General features: G+C 43.4%; 1 protein-coding gene across 10 annotated transcripts in view; it reads left to right on the forward strand.

The window, feature by feature from the left end:
* celf2 (cugbp, Elav-like family member 2) overlaps positions 1-23,823 on the forward strand; it is a 472,545-nt gene that overhangs the window by 434,840 nt on the left and 13,882 nt on the right. For 8 of the 10 annotated variants that reach the window (XM_068005125.1, XM_068005127.1, XM_068005132.1 and 5 more), the window contains 4 exons: positions 6,376-6,507; positions 17,364-17,402; positions 18,925-19,035; positions 20,297-20,476. In XM_068005125.1, the coding sequence (XP_067861226.1) occupies positions 6,376-6,507; positions 17,364-17,402; positions 18,925-19,035; positions 20,297-20,476 (462 nt within the window). The remainder of the gene's footprint in view (positions 1-6,375; positions 6,508-17,363; positions 17,403-18,924; positions 19,036-20,296; positions 20,477-23,823) is intronic. The other 2 variants (XM_068005124.1, XM_068005129.1) reach the window with 2 other exon arrangements.

Here is a 23,823-nt window from a genome sequence, read left to right on the forward strand (position 1 = left end):
GCTGCATGCAAATTCATTAGATGTTGTTGCCATGGCTTTCTGCTTTTGATTACATCACCATTTAGTACAGCTCGAACCTCAGAATTATATCTGCTTTTCCCAGTGGGGTTTCATGGAGGACCAAATGTTTATTGATGGGCAAAGGAGCAGGGGTGGGGGAGGGGGGGAGATTTTAACTATCGGGCTGCCGACTGGCCGACCGGATCCCCATGGTGCCGGCGGGAGGCCTGGTCCATTTTGAGGACCAAGCCTCATTACCGTGCCTCTCGACGTATTTGTTGCTCCTTCACTGCTTCACACTGAAGAGGTTATTAGAGCAGTTATCGATGAACCAGTGTAGCTGGACAGGTGCACGACTAAAGCCTCGGACTTTTCAGACGCAGTGCTATGTATTGATGAGTGCTGTGATGCCACTTCATGGTGCTCAGCGGGTACGTCCACTCGTCAGTACCATTTCCAAATTAGCAGGCACATCCGAACACATTACTGAATCTGACTCCAATTTAAACCGTAGAATTACAAGCATGAAAACAAAAGTCTGACAAACATGGCGTGACCCACACAGACATTAAAGCATTGGAGCAGTTTTCCCCACGTAAATTAAAGCTATTGAGGAAACGTAATTGCCTTAAATCTGCCTTAACCAAGTCCATTAGATAACATTCTACCTGAGAGTATTTATGAATTAAAAGAGCATCTTCCACAGTGTGAGGAGAATTGGAATGGATTTAATGGCTTTTTCGAAAGATCTTTGGTGCCTCCTCACTGTTTTCATGGGGGGATAGTGGGTTATTTCAAAGTTTTAATATTATTGCTGCCCCTCTGTCACTATCGAGTAACCCACTATTTAGGAATATAGGAACAGGAGGAGGCCATTCAGCCCTGCGAGCCTGATTCGCCATTCAGTTAGATCGTGGCTGATCTGTATCTTAACTCCATTTACCTGCCTTGGTTCCGTAACCCTTAAAACCCTTACCTGACAAAAGTTGATCAATCTCAGTTTTGACATTTTCTATTGACCCCCCCCCCCAGCCTCAATAGTTTTTTTGGGGGAGTGAACGCCAGATTTCCACTACCCTTTGTGTGAAGAAGCGCTTCCTGACATCACCTCTGAACGGCCTAGCTCTAATTTTAAGGTTATTCCCCCTTGTTCTGGACACCCCTCACCAGAGGAAATAGTTTCTCTTTATCTACCCTATCAAATCCTTTAATCATCTTAAGCATCTCAATTGGATCACCCCTTAATTTTCTATACTCAAGGGACTACAAGCCTAGTCTATGCACCCTGTCCTCATAATCGTACTGGTGGATCAGCGCTGCACCCCCTCCAAGGCCAGTATATCCTTCCAAGGCGCGGTGCCCAGAACTGAACCCAGTAAGCTAATGTGTGAAAAGTGGTCACTACAGCAAGGTACCAGAAGACTGCTTGGGCCATGAAATTTCCACCAAACACGAGGTGAGAGAAGAGAAAAGGAAGGAGATTTTTAAAAAAATCTTGAAGCATAGTTTACAGCAGGATTTGTTTAATAAAATTATCATTGGATGGGTTCAGTGGGTAAACGCATCAGCTGATGTTCTGTTGAGGCCTATCAGGTGACCTTATCCAGGTCAGTCGTGGGGGCAAGACAGTTAACGTTAACGTTTATCATTCCCATGCAAAGGAGGAGAAAATCACTTCTGACTGTAGTCATAGAATATTACAGCACAGAAGGAGGCCATTCGGCCCATCGTACCTGTGCCTGCTCTTTGAAAGACCTATCCAATTATTCGCACTCCCCTGCTCTTATCTCCATAGCCCTGCAAAATATTTCCTTTCTAGTATTTATCCAATTCCCTTTTGAAAATTACTATTGAATCTGCTTCTATCACCCTTTCGGGCAGTGCATTCCAGATCATTACAACTCCCTGCTTAAAAAAAAATTCCCCTTTGGTTCTTTTGCCAATTACCTTAAATCTGTGTCCTCTGGTTACTGACCCTCCTGCCAGTGGAATCAGTTTCTCCTTATTTACTCTTATCAAAACCCTTCATAATTTTAAACACCTCCATTAAACCTCCCCTTAACCTTCTCTGCTATAAGGAGAACAATCCCAGCTTCTCCAGTCTCTCCACATTACTGAAGTCCCTCATCCCTGGCAATTCCCTGCAGGAATGTGCATGTGTGTAGATATCGGAGATGTAGATAGGATCAGATGCCTGTCCCAAACCCGCCGTCTAGGCTCCGACCTGAAGGAACCTCCGAGGCATCAGGTGACGTACTTGACGGAGTCCAGTGTCCGTGAAACCATACCACAGCTTGAGATAGCACCTTTGGGGAAGAGGGAAGAAAATAGTGGGGAGTGAGGTTCTAAAATGCACAATGGGTCAGGGGACTGTAAGCTTCTGAATGAAACAGTGTGTGGATTTTAATAAGACAGGTGACTGGGGAGAAAAAAAAAATCTCGCTTTTGGGAAGTTGGTTGGATGTCTGATTGTGAATCGAGCATTCTCGTCCTGGCACAACAGAGGCCCGAGCCACAATCACGAATCTCCGCTCGTGGACACTGTAATGGGCCTCGTGAGAATCATCCATAATCATCCGTCTGCCACTTCTCAACCGGTCGTGATTGGCAGCCACTTCTAACATCTGACATCTGTTCCCACTTATTGATATGCAGATTTATGGTAATCACCGTGCGCAGTAAGACGAGAAATTATCTAAGGTGAACATTAAATTAAATTTACATGGCCTTATCATTGTAAATAAAATCAAAAGTTTCAGGCAAGAACATTCGGCTTTGTGGGATTTTCATGCTGAGCTTAGAGGCGAGATGGAGCAGATTTTATATTTGGCAAAAATTAACCCTGTGCTTAATATTAATATTGATATCAGTGACGTTCAAATAAAATTCCCTCCGGTTTTGCCATCCTCTCTTGAAGGTGCTGATTCATACTGGTTATCAGCAGCTCACCTGTGTGGCCATTCCCCAAGTGTGAGTGTTGGTAGGCTATTAGACCATGGGTGAACGATCTGGTTCATACACGCACCATGCAGTAGGGGCAGTGGTTAATGGGAACTCTGACTGATTAAAGGAACAAGATAAATGCAAGTTGTTATGCTAATGATCGATCCATGGTTCCTTGAAACCTTGTTCCTACAACATGTTGGGCCTCTGACACCTGACTTCTTCGACAAAAGATGAAGACTGTTCAGTCATTCTAAATTATAGCAGATTGGAACACAAAATGTTGGGCAAGTATTTTTATAAGGAGGCAATAACTATTTACTATTATTTACAATATTCATAACATATGAACATACGAATTATACAAATTAAAAGCAGGAGTAGGCCATTCGGCCCCTCGAGCCTGCTCTGCCATTTGATAAGATCATGGCTGATCTGATTGTGACCTCAACCCTACTTTCCCGTCTACTTACTATAACCCTTGACTCCCTTGTTAATCAGGAATTTATATAATTCAGCCTTAAAAATATTCAGTGACCCTAGTAATAATGTCAAATTGTACATGAAGAATGAAAGTATATTTCCAAATTAGAAGTTAATATAATTTTGGATTATGTATTCATAAGAGATGATATGCTGGTGGGACGGAGAGATACTTCTGTCTGCAGGGGTGGCAGTCCAGGGTAGACTATGAAGAATTTTTAGGAACAAGAAATGGCCATTAAGCCCAATAATCCCTAAGCCCTAAGCTCTGCAATTCCCTTACAATGCTTCTCCACCTCTCTCCTTTAAGACGCTCCTTAGAACCTACCTCTTTGACCAAGCTTTTGGTCACCTGTCCTAATATCTCCTTATGTAGCTCGGTGTCAAATTTTATTTGATAATCGCTCCTGTGACCGCCTTGGGAGGTTTTACTATGTTAAAGGCGCTATATAAATGCAAGTTGCTAATGGTCCTTGTTCGTGTTTTCTTATATTCTAATGCCTGCACCACATTATACAGAAAACGTCAGTGCTCGTGTCCATTCTTATTGTTGATAACTATCTGGTGCCAGCAGAATTAGGCAGATACCAGTTCCCTGAACTTGGTACCACATCACTATAGTACACAGCAGTCAAGGAATCAACCCAATTTATTGAAGGCTGGATGCAGGCATGACAGAACAGGGAAATGGAGGCTCCCCCATTCCTTATCAGCCAACAATTAATACGAGGACACTGGAAGCGAAAGAAAATAAAGGTAGCAACACTGGCATTTATAAAGTGCCTTATCACATCGTCAAAACATTTCAAAGCATTTCACAAGCAGCAAATTACTTTTTGGAGTGCAGTGGCTGTTGTCAGTAGGCAAGTGTGGCAGCTGATCTGTACCAACGACATCCCATAAACAGAGTAATTGTTTAATTTTGATTGAGGGAGGAATGTTGGCCAGGGCACCAGTCGAACGTCTTCAAATAGTGCCATGGGATTTTTAACACCCACCTGAACCACTGGAACAGGCGCACGATGCCTCAGCTTAATGTCTTACAATATTATCCATTTAAAGATAAAATTCACTAAGTGAATAAATCAGCCGCAGAAAGAAAATGACATTCATTTCATGAGCAACTGCATGTTTGTTAGAACAAGGAGAAGACAGTCACTGGTTGCTGCAATATTTGTCTACGGCCAGTCAGGTTTAAGGACGTAATCAATTGCTAGCAGAGTCTGCCAAGGACTACATTTGCACTCCTGAGTGAGAGCTAGTTACACCCGCCAGGAACGCCTGAGAAATGGTCCAACCCAATTTCAGATTGAACGTTTTCTTGGGGCGCAGGGCGTTGGTCCCCAAAATTGGGCCGTGTTGCATCTGTTTTATGCCCTTGAAACGAGCGCAACAAGGTGCAGTTTCTACCCTATAGTCTGGTGTTCCTACTTATTGCACAATGAGGTCAGCCATGCCTTTGGGAAGGAGCATTGAAAGAAAGATTTGCATTTATATAGCACTTTTCACAACCTCAGGACACCCCAAAGCACTTTACAGTCAATGACGTACTTTTGAAGCGTAGTCACTGTTGCATAGTTTCTACTTTTAACTCTAGTACAGACAAGTTATCTCCCCTCCTCTCCTGAACATGCTGATTAATGCTGGTGTACTGTTCACAAGTCCTGCCAACTGTCCTGCAGTATCTCACTCAACTTGGACAGTGATGGAGTAATCCTGTTGCTGCCACAGGTTAATAAAGAGTCAATATCACACTAATAGAGATTAGGATTACCCTTAGTAAGAGTGAAAACCCCTCCGTTATTACTGCAGGCTATGGAGAACTTCCACTCTCCATAAGCAGTGTGGGTAAACTCGGTCTCCATTAGTACTAAATTGATTCTCACAATCTGTAGTCATAGGGGGAGAGAGAGAAAAGGTAAACAAGGAAGAGAGAGAAAAATGAGGGAGAGAAAAAAAGGGAAATTAGCCGAGTACTTCACATGTGGGTAGCAATGCCCACCGAAAAAGTGATGCGATGAATTTTATTACTGTACGTATCACTGTGCAGAAATAGGTCTTGTAGGACGACAGGACTTGGAAAAAGAGCAGGGGGAGTCCAGAATATATTAATAAAAAAAAGAGTGTGCTAGAAATAAACAGTAGGCCAATCAGCATCGGAAAGAGAAAAACAAGTTAGCAGTTCAAATGGGACCCTTCATCAGAAGATCTGTGGACCCCAGTGCGGCCTGGAGCCCAGTGCTGTTTTTAAGACATTGGTGTTTGTGTACAGCTTCAAAGTTGTGATGTAGGTCACGTTTTTTTCTTAAAACTGATCCACGTCCCAGTGGTGTGTTTGTGAGTCTATAGTTTCCCTAATAAAACACCAACAGGATAAAGGAAAAATTCTGCCCAGTGGCCTGTTAGTGGCTCATTTTTCTTTCCGCCTTTACATTGGCCAGTGTTCAGAACTATATATTAGAGATAAAAATAAACCTTCAGATGCTGAAAACCTGGAATGAAAACAGAAAATGCTGAAAACACACAGGAGATCCGTCAGCATCTGAAAAAAACAAGTTAATCTTTTGATTATAGATGTACGTCAGAGTTCTGATGCTATACCCAAAATGGTAACTCTTTTCTTTCAGGTGCTGACCGTCCTGCTCTTGTGTTTCTATCATTTTTGTGTTTTCAATACAGATTTCCAGCACTTTTTTCAATTCAGAGCCACATCATTCAGATCCTAATGTTTGCATTTCTCCTCAAATGTCGCTCACTCAGTATATCACTTGTTAAAAGGCGACTGCTCTCAGCACTGGAAACTGATTTATGGCTGAGAAAAGCTTAGGATAATATTGTTCTGTTATCCCAGCAAAAGGCGGTCCAACAACTGCAAAAATGGACAGAGTGTTTTCCATTAGTAATTGGATCCCACTAACATGGCCTGGGGGTTGTCTATGTTCCCCTTAGGAATGAACGCTTTGCAGTTACAAAACCTAGCAACTCTGGCGGCAGCTGCGGCAGCAGCTCAGAACACAGCAACCACGAACGCCAACCCGCTCACCGGGAACACAGGCGGCCTTGGAGCGCTGACAAGTCCAGGTAACCTGACCGTCACTCTCTCACTTTTTAAAAAAAAAACAAGTGTGTATATATGTGTGTGTGTGTATATATATATATATATATATATAATACACACACATGTAGTTGATCTCCTGTGACGTTGCTCGTTGATGTAAGTAAGTTCATTATTGTGTTATACATGGAAATGACAAGAGATTGAACATGGCAGGCAGTGCTGGGATTCAGAAAGAGTTTTGTAAAAGATATGCTCAGAGACAAAGCAAGTAATTTTGACTTCGGACGATAGTGTAAAAACAGGCGAGATCGGATCGGCTGTCTCCCGATTTTCATTTCCACAGTGGTTAATCCAATATCGCCAAACTCAAAATTACCCCCTTTTGTGGACACATTCAAAGTGTGACACCAGACTTCTGTTATTGTATATAATGTAATTCTTATCTCAGTTTGAGTCATTATATTATGGGCAACTCACTTTTTTTTTAAAAACTCAGTAATGCAGGCACGTGAACCTGGGTAGTTCAGTTGATTCAAGTTGCGGTAAATTCACTGAAATGTTTACTGGACCCAGGCCGCAATCTAATAATGGTTTATGTTAGAGTGACTTAATTTAGGTGGACAAGTATCCACTGGGCAAAATGTCAACTCTCAAAAACTCTAGCAGCACGCACCTGTTTCCTGATGATACAGGATTGTAACACCACTGCCAGCCCCCTTTTTTTTTTTGGCATAAATATTTTCCCATGTTTTCTGCTATTTCTGTTGGATCTGGGCCAGAGCTAAAGATCAAAGCCAAAAGTTTCAGCTCCAGAGTACGAGCTCAGATAGCATGTATTGTGGCTCTGGATTGTTACGTTGCTGGGACAACAGATGAGGAAAGCAGTCTTTGAGCAGAAGCAGGGGTTCAACTTGCCATAATCCAGGCTGAGGCCCACCCAAATCCAAGCCCCTGTTTTCACCCAGTCAAGGTGCTTTGTCCATCCACAAGCTCAACAGTAACTAGCCTTCGTTCCCTAAACCAATTTCTTTCCATAAGAGACACGATAATAATCCAAACTTCACTCTGAGGCCTAGTGAAGGAAGGTCCCCGAGAGATTAAAAGTGATGGACAAGAGTGGGATTTCTGAATGAGGTGTTATCACACTTATCTAATTTATCACACTTTTATATGTCCACATTTTCTTCGTTTTAACTCTATGCTTCCAATATGGCAGGGAAGTTCTTCCATGGGAATATTTGAGGGATCTTTTAAATATACTTTTTTGGGTTCCAACACTGAATGACTGTAATAGGCTGTGTTTCTCATTGTTAGGGAAGGGATGAATTAAATGAAATTTGCAAACTTTTCACCACATTTTATTGCAACATTTAAACCAGATTGGTGAGTGTGTGTTTCCACATGTGCTTTCGTGGAGTGTGAAAGGTCCATAGCTCACTGGAGCTGCACATGAATTCCGATGTCTTCTGCACGAGTGAAAATGAGTCAGCAACACATCACAATTGGTAGACTGTTTATTTCAGGAGTGATTCACTTCTGTGCTCTAAATCAGGTATCAAAAATGATGCTGCCATGAGCTGTGAGAGTGGCTATTTTTAGGCTGGGCCCAGGAAAGAGTGTTCCTGAAATGGAATGGTGGAGCTGTCATCATAGAATCAAACTGCAGGAAAAATAATGAATTTGCTCAGAATTGTTTTAATGATTTTATTTAAATTATAATTTTTTTTTTATTATTTAATGAATATCTGGCCAAGATTAGCAAATGTTCTGCAAAGTGATAATTGCCTGTACTGAATTACTATTTTAAATCTCACTGCGTAAGTGATCAGATCACTGGCCTGTGGCATAATTTGGTGCTTCTCTGGGCGTGATTTGATAAATTACTGTTCCATGTTTCACGCGTGTGAAATAACAACCAAGGCACGGGCCAGTTGCAGATTTCATTTAACCCAAGGCAAATCATTTGAATTTTCCAATGCAGAACACGGAAGGGGCTTATTTAGTGACCTCAGTAACCAGAAGAGCTAGACTGGTAGAAAGTCTTTTTTCCAAAATGCCATTTGGTGCTTTTTTTTAAAAAAGTTCCAAACCGTCACAGGTGGACTTGACATTAGTGCTAACACTTGTCGAGTCTGGCTGCTCTGTAGCATCATTTCTCATTGCAGCCAATCCTTGGCATTGATGGTGCGGAGTGGTTTTCCGCTCTGTACCAATCCCAGCAGTGAGCGTGTCACTTTCTGCATCACCGGACAGAAGGGTCAGAAGAAAGTTAATCATAAGAACATAAGAAATAGGAGCAGGAGTAGGCCAATCGGCCCCTCGAGCCTGCTCCGCCATTCAATAAGATCATGGCTGATCTGATCCTAACCTCAAATCTAAATTCATGTCCAATTTCCTGCCCGCTCCCCATAACCCCAAATTCCCTTTACTTCTAGGAAACTGTCTATTTCTGTTTTAAATTTATTTAATGATGTAGCTTCCACAGCTTCCTGGGGCAGCAAATTCCACAGACCTACTACCCTCTGAGTGAAGAAGTTTCTCCTCATCTCAGTTTTGAAAGAGCAGCCCCTTATTCTAAGATTATGCCCCTTAGTTCTAGTTTCACCCATCCTTGGGAACATCCTTACCGCATCCACCCGATCAAGCCCCTTCATAATCTTATATGTTTCAATAAGATCGCCTCTCATTCTTCTGAACTCCAATGAGTAGAGTCCCAATCTACTCAACCTCTCCTCATATGTCCGCCCCCTCATCCCCGGGATTAACCGAGTGAACCTTCTTTGTACTGCCTCGAGAGCAAGTATGTCTTTTCTTAAGTATGGAGACCAAAACTATATGCAGTATTCCAGGTGCGGTCTCACCAATACCTTATATAACTGCAGCAATACCTCCCTGTTTTTATATTCTATCCCCCGAGCAATAAACGCCAACATTCCGTTGGCCTTCTTGATCACCTGCTGCACCTGCATACTAACTTTTTGATTTTCTTGCACTAGGACCCCCAGATCCCTTTGTACTGCAGTCATAATCATCATAGAAACTTCAGTACACTAGCAGGCCATTTGGCCCACGATGCCTGTGCTGGCCCTAGTTCCACATCAGAGCTATCAACTCAATCCCATTTCCCAGCTCTTTCCCTCTACTTTTATCAAACCATAAGATCTTGTAATTCCAACTTAACTTCTGTGTTGCTAGCTTTTCCACCTCTTGCTCGTCTTTTGGAATCTTCATTATCAGCACATGAACTTGTGAATGATAAAAGTCCTGAAGTTAAGCATGTCAATCCAGAAGAGCAACACATGTACAAAGTCCTCCTGGGTTTTCAATCACTTGAGGCGAGCAGTGCAGGGAAATCGGGCTTTTTTTTTGCACCCAGGGCATTGAGGCCAATTTATGCCCCCTGCCACCACTCGATTTGGGAACAGTTAGCTTATCATCAAACCTGGGACCATCCTGTTCTGTATAGTTCAGCTCTACACTGAGTGGTCACTGAACCGTCAGGGAGCCAATGGGTTGTTAATACTTGTTAAAGAAGAGTCATAATCCACCAGCTATTTTATCACAACATTACAGGTTTTACAATGAAAACTAAGCTCTCTCCAGGACATAGGAGCTTCCAGTGCAGACCCAGCACTGGAGTCTTGTGTGGATTCAGTCCTGTACTATCAGTTCTCAAGTCTGCTTAAACCGAAGAGACCTACACTGTAGGCTGGTGATAATACTTTTGTGTTTATCAGTGTTGTGATCCCAAGCTAATCTAAAGAAGCCAATTGTTGATAAGTCGGTGTAAAACTCGGTCTGTTTTTAAGAAGATCATTTCACGATAAAAGATTTGAATGAAGCTTTAACAAAGGATACAGGGAATGTACTGTGCATTTAAAGTGGGCTAACTATGGGCCCAATTTTACATTAGCCTCTGTGCTTGCTACAACACAAGTTGTTGAATTCAAGAAGCTAATCTTGGATTTGATGTTCATTCATGCCCTATATGAATATTTTAATTATGTAAGAGGTAACTCCCAGCATGTTTCTCCTGCCATTTCCCAGTGTGGCTTCAGTGAAATTTGTCCATCTCGTCCCATCCCTCCGTGCTTTTAAGCCCTGGTCTGCTATCGATTTCAGGGAAACTCCTGTCTCTCAAGGTCACCCAATTTTATTTTCAGTTCATACACTGCAGCTCTGCAATAGACCCTACCATCACAGTAATACAGCTACTCAAACCATCAACAATAGCTTATTACTGTAATATTCACTCTAAAAACACAACTTTACATTAAGTTTAAATAACAGTAAGCATATTACCTGCACTCATCTATGTTGTTCCTGGAGGTGTCGGCTTGCTCTACTCTGTAGCACTCCTGCAATTGAGTCACTCTACGACTTGAGCATATAATCTAGGTTGACACTCCCGTGCAGTACTGAGAGAGTGCTATATTGTCGGAGGTGCCGTCCTACAGATGAATCATTAAACTGGGGCACCTGATGATTAATGATTTATCAGCGCTATTCGAAGGAAGAGAGCTGCCTTGGTGTCCTGGCCAACATTCCTCCCTTAGCCAACACTACCAAAAAAACATTAACTGGCCGTTCATCTCGTTGCTGTTTTGTGGGGTCTTGCTATTTGCACATTGGCTGCCATGTTTGCATACATAACAACAAACACTGCACTTCAAAGCAACTCCTTGTGTGTGAAGTGCTTTGGGATGTTTCTGAGAGATGTGATAAGGCGCTATAAAAATGTCGGTCTTTTTAATGTTGCCTGCATTTAAAAATCTTTATTTACCAGCACAAGTTGCCATCATTGTTTGCTCTTTTGCTGCCCAGCACCCATTTTGGAGGTGAGACAAGCATTTTGTTTAAAAACAGTTCTCATTTGATTATAGAATCTTACAGCACAGGAGGAGGTAATTCGGCCCATCTTGCCAGTGCCGGCCCTTCGAGAGAGAGCTAGCCAATTAGTTCCACTCCCCCGCTCTTTCCCCATTGCACTGCAAATTTTTCCTTTTCGTGCATTTATCCAGTTCCCTTTTTGAAAGTGACTATTGAATCTGCTTCCACCAGCCTTTCAGGCAGGGCACTCCGGATCATAGTTGCCTGGACACTGGCACCAAGTACTGTTTCTCTTGCCATTGAAACGGAAGAAGACTTGAAAATCAAGAGGGTTCTGTCAAAGGAACTGCCTACAGGAGAACAGAGCTGTCGGTGGCTTTGAAATGAGCGTCCGCAGACACAGTCTTGTTTGGTAGTGTGGTGCTACGCTGAAGAACTCCCTTTTCTCTTAAATTATAGAATATCATTTAAAATAATCCCAGTGATACTCGGCAGACTGATAACCTGCCAATTAATCTCTCTTTCCCCCCACCACCCCCACGGAGGCTGTGCTCGGTAAGAAAGCCTCGCCCAGTGTCAGCATCAAAAATTAATGCTTACAAATGACAGTATTTCATACAGCGGCATTGAGACAGCTTAGTGTCACTTTGGCAGATATTGCAGTGCTGCGGAGTCTGCACCCAGAGCCAGATAAGACCGAACGGTTTCTCAGTCGTTTTTTTTTAAACTGGAGAATTTTACGCTTGCTTCAAAGGTTTTGTCAGCCATGAAGCAATAATAATCTGTCAGCCAGTGTGACCCTCGGTGGCCCTGTGAATGGTTTTAGACGCATCAGTGGCAAACCCACAGTCTGGAGCAGGCTTCCGAGCTCGTGCAGCCTGCGTTCTGGATGCTAATAGGTAAATTATCCAGGATCGATCAAAATTAACCAGGGATCCTTAAAAATCATTTTTAAAAAATCATGATTAACATTTGATACTCTTGATGTCTTTTATTTCCGCATTTCTTCCCCTTCATCCACCCCTGCTCCAATCACACCCTCATTTACTCCCTTCCTAAAAGCAGTGACTCGCAATGGGGAGCAGTTTCTTGGGGTACCCCCTGTCCTCTGGTACCTCACCCAACTGAGCTCGGACTGTAAGTGTCAGCAGACTCTTTGACCATGGGAGGCGTCCCGGTTGAGCCTGATCCTGCTCTGAGCCGGTGTTCGCACATGGATACTTTCCAAGTAGGAAAGTTATCAGGTGCAGGCACTCGGGCTGATTTTTTTTTTTCTTTCTTTCCCTAGTCCAGGGACACTGAGATCAATTAGTTCAATACAGACCAGGAGCAGATCGCCCGGCCGGTTACAGAGCCCGCCCGGTTATTATTTCCAATGATTTCAATGCATCCACATGCTGCAAGTGTCTCACTTACTTCCTTAACACTTTCGCTCATCACATTGTTCATAAACACCCTTACTCTCTGACTCACCATGAACAATGCCATAGGAAATCTACATATATATATATATTTTTTTATTTATATATATATATTTTCCACATCACGTGATTTTAAACGAGATCATTATGTGGAACAAAATAATATGCAGAATCTGATTAATTGCATTAATCCTCTGCTCCCAAAGGGTTTAGTTAAAATGAAGAGGGTATTACAAATTTGAGAAGTTTTGATTGAAAGTTGCCCGTTGTTCTTTCCTAAGAAATTGGATATTGTCTCCTGGGCCATTCCCTTTACGGCAGAATAATACACTAAAAAACCTTAACGTAGTTCACTGACAATTTCATATTTTATTTTATGAGTTCAATCTGTATATCATGCCCACCGCCCCACATCTGTTTTCCCTTCCTATTTAGATTCCAACATGATGCACGCAATTCCCCATCTGAGAGGAGGTCGGTAGATGGTCCCTTGTTCGGCCTCTGCCAAAGCCAGCCCAGAATCAGCAGCTCGGGTGGCTCAGTCTCCTATTAGCGTTCCCTCCTTCATCAGGCTGTTTCTCATACGCTCCCCCTCCCCTAGAAAAGCTCACAAGTGTCAGGAACCTATCGTCTGAAGCTGGTGGGTGGCTTCCTACTCAATGTGACAGTGGGCTGATGGACGAACATCCTGCTCTACTTCGGGGCTGAGGTATAAAAAGATGTTGGGCATTAGCTAATGTTGACACTTTTTCTCAACGCTTCAAAAATGAAAGCACAAAGCAGGTAGGGATGGAGGCTCTTGGAGACATGGGAACAGGAGTAGGCCATTCAGCCCCTCGAGCCTGTTCCACCATTCAGTGAGATCATAGCTGATCTGTGATCTAACTCCATATAACCGCCTTAGCCCCGTATCCCTTAGATTTTTGTTAACCAAAGATATTATCAATCTCAGATTTAATATTAACAATTGAGCTAGCATCAACTGCTGTTTGTGGAAGAGAGTTCCAAACTTCCACCACCCTCTGTGTGTAGAAGTGTTTTCTAACATCACTCCTGAAAGTCCTGGCTCTAATTTTTAGGCTATGAACCCTAATCCTAGACTCCCCAACCAGCGAAAATAGTTTCTATCTACCCTCTCAGTTCCCCTTAATATCTTGAAAACTTCGATCAAATCACCGGTTAATCTTCTAAATTCCAGGGAATACTTTGTGTAATCTTTCCTCATAATTTAACCCTTGGAGTCCAGGTATCATTCTACTAAATCTACGCTGCACTCCCTCCAAGGTCATTATATCCTTCCTAAGGTGTGGTGCCCAGAACTGAACACAGGTGTGATCTAATCAGGGCTTAGAGATAATAACAACACTGCTTCATTTTGTTAGGGGAGATGGGGAAGGGACTTAGTATTCCTTAAAATAGGAGATCGACAGGGAGTGGTGTGAACGAATTCTATGACAGACCGGTCAAACTGTGATTGGCACAGGTGTGATAAGCTGAGCTCCAGACTTTCTTATAATAATCTTAATTGCAATGATTTGAATGTTGAAAGGATGAGGAAGAAGTTCATAGGAAAAGAGACAATACAATAAATCATTTATAATGCAATGAACTTTTCAAGGTCAGGCATCGCACAACTTTGAGTGTTTAGGGGGAAGTGGGAAACCTGTGAAAATCTGAAATAAAAACAAAGTGCTAGAAATACAATTCCCAGGAGATCTGTCAGCATGTGAAAGAGAAAGACGGGTCAGAATGATAGGTTGATATTTAATGCACAGGTAGTATGAAGCCCATTAGTTACAGTATTAATTTGACCTGCGGTGTTCATTCTGGAACATAAACCTAGACAATATTTAGTGGGAATCTCTCTCTGGGGGCCTTTTTTAAAAAAAAAACGCATGGCATGGAAGTACAGACCCTGAGTCTGATCTGACGACTCCTGAATTAGGCTCATTGTCCATGAGGACAGTGCCCTTCAGCACAACATCCTTTCATTGTCCCGCTGTCAATAGATTTCAGCATGCTGCACAGCTAACGACTCTGGCTCAGTTCAGTACTATTGATCAGTAAGAGGTCTGCTGTCATCATATAAGAACAGAAGGCAGTGCTCAGTATGCTGGATGTGACACCGGTTCACCTCAATCAGATTAGCTGTCTGAAAGTGTGATATGTCACCCTGTTTCACCTCTTCCGAACACTCTGAAGTTTTGTTAATAGCATCTTCCTATCTCTGTATTCTCCTCCAGCCCTACAACCCTCTGGGATCTCTGCATTTCTCCAATTCTGGCCCCTTTTGGATCCTCAATTTCCTTCGCCCCTCCGTTGGCGGCCGTGCCTTCAGCTGCCTACGCCCTAAGCTCTGGAATTCCCTCCCTAAACCTCTCCACCTCTCTCCTTTAAGACACTCCTTAAAACCTAGCTCTTTGACCAAGTTTTTGGTCACCTGCCCAATATCTCCTTATGTGGCTCGGTGCCAAATTTTGTTTGATAATCGCTCCTGTGAAGCGCCTTGGGATCTTTTACTATGTTAAAGGCGCTATATAAATGCAAGTTGTTGATGTTGTTGTGGGGATGTATGTTGCTTTGACAGTTGAGAACATTGAACAGGTTAACATGCCAACAGGTCTGAAGATTTGATTGATGGAGCTTTTCTTTGTTTTTAAAACAATCAGAAGCTAGAGCCTTGCCTGATTTATCCCCTATTAACTAAGGGATTGAGGCTTGAGGCCAGTTGCAGGGCCGCTATTGCTGGCCTGACTGAGATCAGCTAACTGATTGAATGTGGCACTTTCCTGGCTCAGTCACGCATCAATGGTCCAGGTGAAATTGCGCCAGTGGTCCAGGTGAAATTGTGCCATGTGGTGCTGAGCCATACAGATCAAGAAGCCCACAGGTTAGACCCACAGACTTGTACTGAATTAACTGATCTCAGGGGCATTTAGCTCAGTGCCCAGGGTCTACAGACTGGGAAATTAAGGGAGAAGGAAAGAGCTTGCATTTATTTTGAGTATTATCACATCTCTGGTGCCTTAAAGTGCAGTCCCTATTGCTATGTAGGCAAATATGGCAGCCATTTTGCACACAAAAAGTTCCTACAAAATGGGGTTACCTGTTTTTGGTGGAGGAAGGAATGTTGGCCAGGACAATGGGAGAACACCCCACTCTTCTTCAAAAAGTGCCATGGGATTTTTAACATCCACCAGGCCCGGATTTAACAACTCATCCAAAGGACAGCAGCTATAACAATGTGGCACTTACTCAGTCCTGTACTGAAGTGTCACCTAGATTATGTGCTCAAGCCTAAGGTGGGGCTCAAACCCACAGTTGTCTGATTCAGATGCGAGAGTGCTACCGACTAAGCCAAGCTGCCAGTATAATCAAGACAGGGTTCCCACTCCCGCTCCTGATAACTGTACTGCGACCCCTTTTTGAGAGGGTGCATGCATGGTCGTTGAGTGAGGGCGGACACTTGACAAACCCGCCAACGAGCGTACTGTGGCAAACAGCTCCGTGTTTTTTAGGTCAGTAATGAGTGTAATGGGCTCCATTTCACTGTCTCAAACTCTCCTGCACGCAGTTGGCAGTGCTGCGCCATCAGAAAGAGGATTTGTGCCTTGTATAGAACCTTGATTAGACCACGCTTGGAGTACTGTGCACAGTTCTGGTCTCCATATTATAAAAAGGAAATAGAGGCACTGGAGAAGGTGCAAAAAAAGATTTACAAGGATGATAACAGAACTAAGAGGGTATAACTATCTGGAAAGGCTGAACAGGCTGGGGCTCTTGTCTCTAGAAAAGAGAAGACTAAGAGGTGACCTGATAGAGGTCTTTAAGATTATGAAAGGATTTGATAGGGTAGACGCAGAGATGATGTTTCCACTTGCAGGGGAGACCAGAACTGGGGTCGTAAATATAAGACAGTCACTAATAAATCCAATAGGGAATTCAAGAGAAACTTCTTTACCCATAGAGTGTTAGAATGAGGAGCTCGCTACCACAAGGAGTAGTTGAGGCATATAGCATAGATGCATTTAAGGGGAAGCTGGATAAACACATGAGGGAGAAAGGAATAGAAGGATATGCTGATAGGGTTAGAAGAAGAGGGGTGGGAGGAGACTCATATGGAGCATAAACACCTGCATAGACCAATTGGGCCAAATAGCCTGTTTCTGTACTGTGCGTTCTATGTAAAACAACCCTTCCCGTCCATACCAGCAATGGCAGAAATGCCAAAGGAGGGCAGTGAGGGCAGCACAGGGCTGTTTATCGCTGTAGCAGACAGACGCATATTGTATGGCGTACAGGAAGGCAGCACGTCAGACACCAAGCGTACGGTTTTTGTTGTCCAGGGGGTGTTCTTGTTCCAAAATGGGGACAGTTAAACAAGCACTTGAGTAACATAAGCAGCAGAAGGCTTATCAAGGAACTTACTGTGGAACAGTGTGGCTGGAAAGCACCAGACTCATCCCCTGAGGCTGCTCAGCAATAGTGACTTGTGAAAACCGCACTGATAATAGTGCAGGCAATCCGACAAACAAGATATTCTATTATTTTTTTTAAATTACAAATGAATAGAGAAGGTAGCAGTGATCTGCGCATGTGTGTGAATGTTTTTATGTTTGTTCCCGCAGTGCAATGGAGCAACAGCAACCAGCAGGGGTCTATGCCTCGTATGTATTTTTAAATTACTTTTTGATTTTTGTGACTATGTATCTATGTATAATCCATTGTATATTAAAGTCCTACGTCTCCACACACTGTCAATCAGCTTCTTCCCATTATAAATTCCAATGTCAACATTTATAATGGGAGCTGCCAATGTAAACTTGTCACACCGTCACTGGCGGGACAGGGTAATTACAGAGATATAAAGGCCATTTCCGTTATAAGTGCGGACATTGGAATTTATAATTGAAATAATGATAGGACGTACAATTTTAAAATGAGAGCTTAGTTACGTTTTGCACATCTGTTCCTATCATCCCTCACGCTCGAACCCACTTCACCTGAAGACTACACAGTGTGCAATGCTACGGGAGATTGACTAGAAATATATTTACAAGCTTACTGTGCACACTTCTTGCCTCAATTTTTGCCATTATAAATTCCTGAGCCCACATTTGCAAGTGTAAACTTGTCACAGTGTAATTGCCCCCTTCTGCCAGTAGAGGTGATGCAGCACCACCACTGCCAAAAAGGTGTAATGACAACACAAGAAGTTTACATCTCCTGTTTCCATTATAAATGTGGACATAAGAAATTATACGAACATATAAAAAGGACAGAATTACAATTGCATGCCCTGGTCCAATTGACCCCTGCCCTCTAACCCCATTTCACCTGAAAGCTACAGTTGCTCTTGACTCCCTGTGTGCGATGCCACGGGAGATTGATTGATATATTTTTATTTTAATCCCTGGTATAAATTTCAATACTATAGGATAGTATTGTGAGGCAAGTTGAGGGGAGGGGGTGGGCTCTCCCATGGCGGGATGGCTTATCGAAGGGGTATTGGTCTGGCTTTGTTAACCGACTGATTGCGCATCCCTGATTTTCATCACTCCACCATTGGTGGCCGTGCCTTCAGCTCGGCCCTAAGCTCTGGAATTCCTTCCCTAAACCCCTCTACCTCTCTCTCCTCCTTTTAAGACACTCCTTAAAATCTACCTCTTTGACCAAGCTTTTGGTCACCTGTCCTAATATCTCCATATGTGGCTCAGTGTCAAATTTTGTTTGGTTACACACCTACGAAGCGCCTTGGGACCTATTACTATGTTAAAGGCGCCATATAAATCCAAATTGTTGTTGTGGTGAAGGTGCAGACTCCATTAAAGCTTTGTTATTTTTTAGGGAGAAACCTTAACTCGGGGAGGGGGAAGAGAGATTTCCCCTGTTTGCTGTTGATCATTTGATATCGTAAACAACAGCACAACAGAGGGAGTTCCCCCGCCTCCGTCTTAGGATAAAAGTTGTCTTGTTCGTTTTGAGAATTGTAAAGCTGGCATCTGAAAATGGAACTTGTGCGCACACTCACCGACGTCCCTGCGCCCGGTCATGTTACAGACTGGTCAGCCTGCGACCAGTTCGGGGAGGGGAGGAGTTCTGATTATTTATTTATTTACTTTCCTCTCTAAATGCAGTCGTAATGTTTTCTTTTCTTTCCTTTCTCATGTGCGTCTTCCACGCTTCCAGTAGCGGGAACAACAAATTCCGGCGCTGCCATGAATCCCTTGACCTCCCTGGGAACGCTCCAGGGGCTGGCCGGAGCCACTGTTGGGTTAAATAATATTAACGCACTGGCAGGTACAGAACGACATTGGGTGGGGGTCATTGGGGTGGGCCGGGAGGGGGGTGGTGGGCGAGGGATACGAGGAGAAGGACAGTCTGTGGTTTTATGTGGTGCACACCTCCATCTACTGGTCAGGGAGAGCCATTTCAGAAACTCACCGTGACGTTTTTTTTCATGCATTCTCATTTTTAAAGGGGCAGCAGAATCGTGTTTGGTGCAATGAGGCTTCTTTTTTTTTAAAGCTAAAGGCCTGTAAAGTGGTGTCTTATTGTCATACGTTGCACAGATGACATTTACCTGTTTGTCACCGGGAAACTACTGCCAGTTCACGCGCAAAACACAAATTCCTAAACTTTTAGTCAAAACTTTCAGGGAAAGGTGCCCAGTGAAGACTCGGCACTTCCCCATGGCGGGGGGGGGGTGGGTGGGGTGGTGGGGGGAGAGAGAGAGGTTTCATTCCAGCCCAATCTCCTGAGCATCCTTTGGCAGCAAATTAAAGAGCAGTCAGCATTGGCAGAGGCCTAGGTAACAGGCTGTTTTGATCAGGACAAGCTGCATCCTGCATGGTGGGGGAAAAAGAACTACAAGATAGAATGGAAAATAGCTATCTGTTGGCTTTCATTACACGATTGTCAGATGGCCAGATCCTCTCTAATCCCGTATTGGGAATTACTGGCCTACTTGGCCCTTGCACCGGTTTTCCTTAGTGTAGAACATCCACTTAATGTGAAACCATTCCAATTTAAGAAATTCCAGTTTATTTGGAGGGGATGATTTGGACCTGGATCGACTCCAGCAGTTCTGCAAAATAAATTCAAATTGTCAGTTGATGCATCCCAGATCTCCAAACTGGACGGAAAGTTATCTTAATGGAAAATGGCTGACAGCACACTTTTTTAATATACTGTTGCTTTGAATTTACGCATCAGTTAGACAAATGAGTTTCAGTACAAATAATTTGTTACTGTCTAAGCTCGGTCCCTGTTTTAAATTGTGCTTACGGTGAATGTGGGTGGATATAACAATGAAATAACTATGGAATGCAGTTGGTGACAAACACATCGTGAACATCATCCATCCCACAGCCACTCAAGTCCATGAGAATCCCCCCCAACTCAGTTGCATGTTGCCTGCATGTTGCATGACAAAGAGTTAAACGGCAAAAGCCTTATTTTGGAATGTGAGAGGACGGCCCTTTTTGTAAGGAACTATTGAATGAGTGCAATTTTTTCTCTTTATTGTTGGTTTGATGTAAAGTTGCTCAAATGCTCTCAGGTATGGCGGCGCTCAATGGTGGACTCGGAGCGACTGGCTTGACGAACGGATCGGCTGGGACTATGGACGCCCTGACCCAGGCCTACTCAGGAATCCAGCAGTACGCAGCAGCTGCACTGCCCACACTGTACAGTCAGAGCCTGCTGCAGCAGCAAAGTGCTGCAGGCAGCCAGAAAGAGGGTGAGTGCTCGTCCGTCCCCCATTCCCCCCGACTTTATCTCCTAGTCGGTTGGGACTCAGACTTGCAGGGTTTGCATTTTCTGATAATAAACGTCCATGGAAACCAAGTGATTCCAAGACATTGAAGGGATCAGGTGACCTCGTTAATTAGATGGGAATTGGATAAATACTTGAAGGTGGGGAAAATTTGCAGAGCCCTGGGGAAAGGGCAGGCGGAGTGGGACTAATTGGATAGCTCTTTCAAAGAGCTGGCACAGGCACGATGGGCCGAATGGCTCCTTCCCTGCTGTATCATTCTATGATTCTATAAACTACTGGCCTGTAGCTCCATAACGTCACAGATACAATTTAAACCCAGTGACATCCATTATATGATTACAGATAAGGCAGTGTAAGTTGTCCAATCAGCCAATGGGATTTTCGTGGCACAGAAGCCAATGGTTAACACACTTTGTTGATCTTTGACAATCTCAACCTCTTTGGTGACGTATCGCTATTCATTATTCATTATTTATTTGGTGTCAAATTGGTAATGAAATCTGCTGCTGTTGTTGGTATTAAACCGCCATTAAATTGGTAGCAAAGGACATTGGTGTTAATATGATGATAGAACATATTGGGGGTGGAATTCAATGTTGGGGATGCAAAACAGGCTGTAGCGGATTGACTGCCCGTTATACATCCCCCCCCTGATTTCCCTTTTCATTGACTTCCATGGAAAAGAAAAGCAGGCGGAGTGTATAACGGGCGACTGATCCGCGACCCCCTCTCTTGCACCCCTGAAGTTTAATTTCACCCCCCCCCCCCCCATTGTGTGAAACTGGTCGTGAAACTTCGCAGTGTTAAACCTGGAATGAAATCTATCGATGTGAAATTGGCAACTGAAACTTTTGGTGTTGAATTGGCGATGAATGATATTAACAAATAAATTGCTGATAGCTGTTAATGGCCGTCACTTGGTAATGAAAGGTATTGGTGTTAAATTAATGAATATGTTCACACAAGCTATATTTGCTGGCCTTTAATATTGCAATGCTGGATGAATCACCAAGCACGCTCGCCGCTTGTAGAAGCAGTTGATGGAATCGCTGATCTGCCGATGGTAATACCTCAGTCACCTCCATTGTTCAGCTGTTCTATCAGCTCCTTTTATGAATGGTAACGTTGCCTGTTAGTTCCCCTGATGATACGTTAAGGTTCAGATTACCAGCTCTACTGTGTTGGAATTGAGCACTGCGCAGGATTAGCTCAATTCCCCTACATAGCTAAATAACTTTTTCTCACAAATATAAACCATTTTACAGTATATGCTGTTTATGGGTACAAATTGGTAACAAGCACAGCTTGCAATGGGATGTGTTGCTGCCAGTATTGACTTATTGTTCTTGAATGCTATTGACGTTAAATCAGCATTGAAAGATATTGGTAATGAGCATTAAATTGGTAATAAAATGGGAACAGAAGTTATTGCTGCTAAATTGCTAATGAACAATATTAATGAGTACAATTGGTGATTAATTGTAAACAATGCAAGTGTTAAATTGTCAATTAAAGTTACCGGTATTACTGAAGGGTATTGGCTTTAAATTAATAATGAATGTTATTGATGTTAAATTGGTAGTGAACATTTTTGGTAGTAAATTGGTACATAAAGTATGAGTATATATTGGTGTCAAATTACTAGTGAGCACATATGTTAGTGTCAATGGTAGATATTAGTATTCAATGGTTGTTGTGCTCCTCATGTACAGAACGATGGCTCAGAGCACTTTGCAGAGCAGAGCACAACAATAGGCAGCAAGCTGGAGGAAAAGGAAGCATGGATTGGGGGTAAAAGCACTGTATCAGAGAAGAGTTTGTTGAAAACAGGAAGCGGGGTAGTAAGGTGGAGGGATTTGAGGAGGGAGTTCCAGACATTGGGGTCACAGAAACTCTTAACAGTGACTATCAATTCGGGCGTGGGGCGGGGGGGGTGCGGAGAACAGCGAGCATTAAACCGGACGTGCTAAAGATGCCTGGGGCTTGGGGGGCTTACTTCTAGAGTGAGGCAATGGAACGATTTGAACGCAAAGGGTCTTGACATCAGTTTACTGGGAACGGAACACAAAGTGGAGTTTGGCAAGGTGTTAGGAGAGTAGGACTTTGTGAGGACGTGGGATATAGCATTCTGAATGAGTGTTTGCTTGTGCGGGTTGGAGAAGGGGCATCTGGCCATAACAGCATTGGAGAAATTAAGCCCCAAGGTGATAAAGACATGAATCAGAGTTTCTGCAGCAGATGGGAAATCATGCAGCCGTGGGGAGGACATGTGAAAGCTGATTTTATGGATGAGCGCTCCCGCTGGGAACACTTAGTGAGAAATCTTGGGGCATGCTCGCCACAATTATCCATTGATGAAAACTGATGGAGGGAAAATCATGGGGAGCAAATCCAAGATATGCACTCCTGGTAGATGAGGCTCGCTGCTGGAGTACACATTTGTATAGTCAGCTCTGTAGTGTCTACTTGTGACAAGTATGAGTGAAACCAAGAGAGGACAGTGCCACAGAGGTGAACTGGAGAGGAGAGACATTAGAAGAGGATGGCGTGATCGATGGCATCAAAGGCAGCGGAGTGGTGGAGGAGGATGAGATGAGACGAGACAGTGAGCCACAATCGGTCATACAACACGTCATTTGTGGATTTGACCAACACACTCAGTTATGGGTTGGGTGGTAATTGGATTGTAGGGTCTTGAGCAGGCAGAGGTGAGACGGTAGTTGCAAGGCAATGATGCATTCCAGAGAGAAAGGGATGGTTGGAGATAGGTCAATAATTGGAAAGAATGGAGCAGTTGTGAATGGGATTTTTTGAGGCGGGGTGGTTAGGAGGTGGGACGAGAGGAGATCGAGGGCTTCATGGACCAAATAAGTTTAACAAGGGGTAGGGAGAAGATGGGAGAGGAACTAAAGAGTTTGAGAAGATGAGTTGAGGGTTCATCTTAGAGAGGGTATGGAGAATGCTGAGAATCAAGGGAGGTGGGGAGGAGTTGGAGAAGGCAGAGGCAGCTGAGCAGCTTGATTTTTGGATATGAAAAAGCTCCTTGCACTTGATGTCTGAAAGTCAGTGGAGATGGATTTTTTCTGGAGATAAGGGGTTCAGAATTGTTACTCGATTGGTGACGGTCACCTTGTCTCTTTGACTGGAAGCATCCATCACATACTGCAGATAAAGCTCTCTGTGACAATAGGGAAAATCGCTGAAGGCATAGACCTTGTAAGATATTTTGAAGTCCATGATGTTGGGACTGTTCCCTGTGCAATGTCGTCTTCCCACACCATGCATAATAGAACCTCCCCTGGGCTTAT

This window comes from Heptranchias perlo, chromosome 24 (assembly GCF_035084215.1).
Source record: "Heptranchias perlo isolate sHepPer1 chromosome 24, sHepPer1.hap1, whole genome shotgun sequence".
NCBI classification, from domain to species: domain Eukaryota; kingdom Metazoa; phylum Chordata; class Chondrichthyes; order Hexanchiformes; family Hexanchidae; genus Heptranchias; species Heptranchias perlo.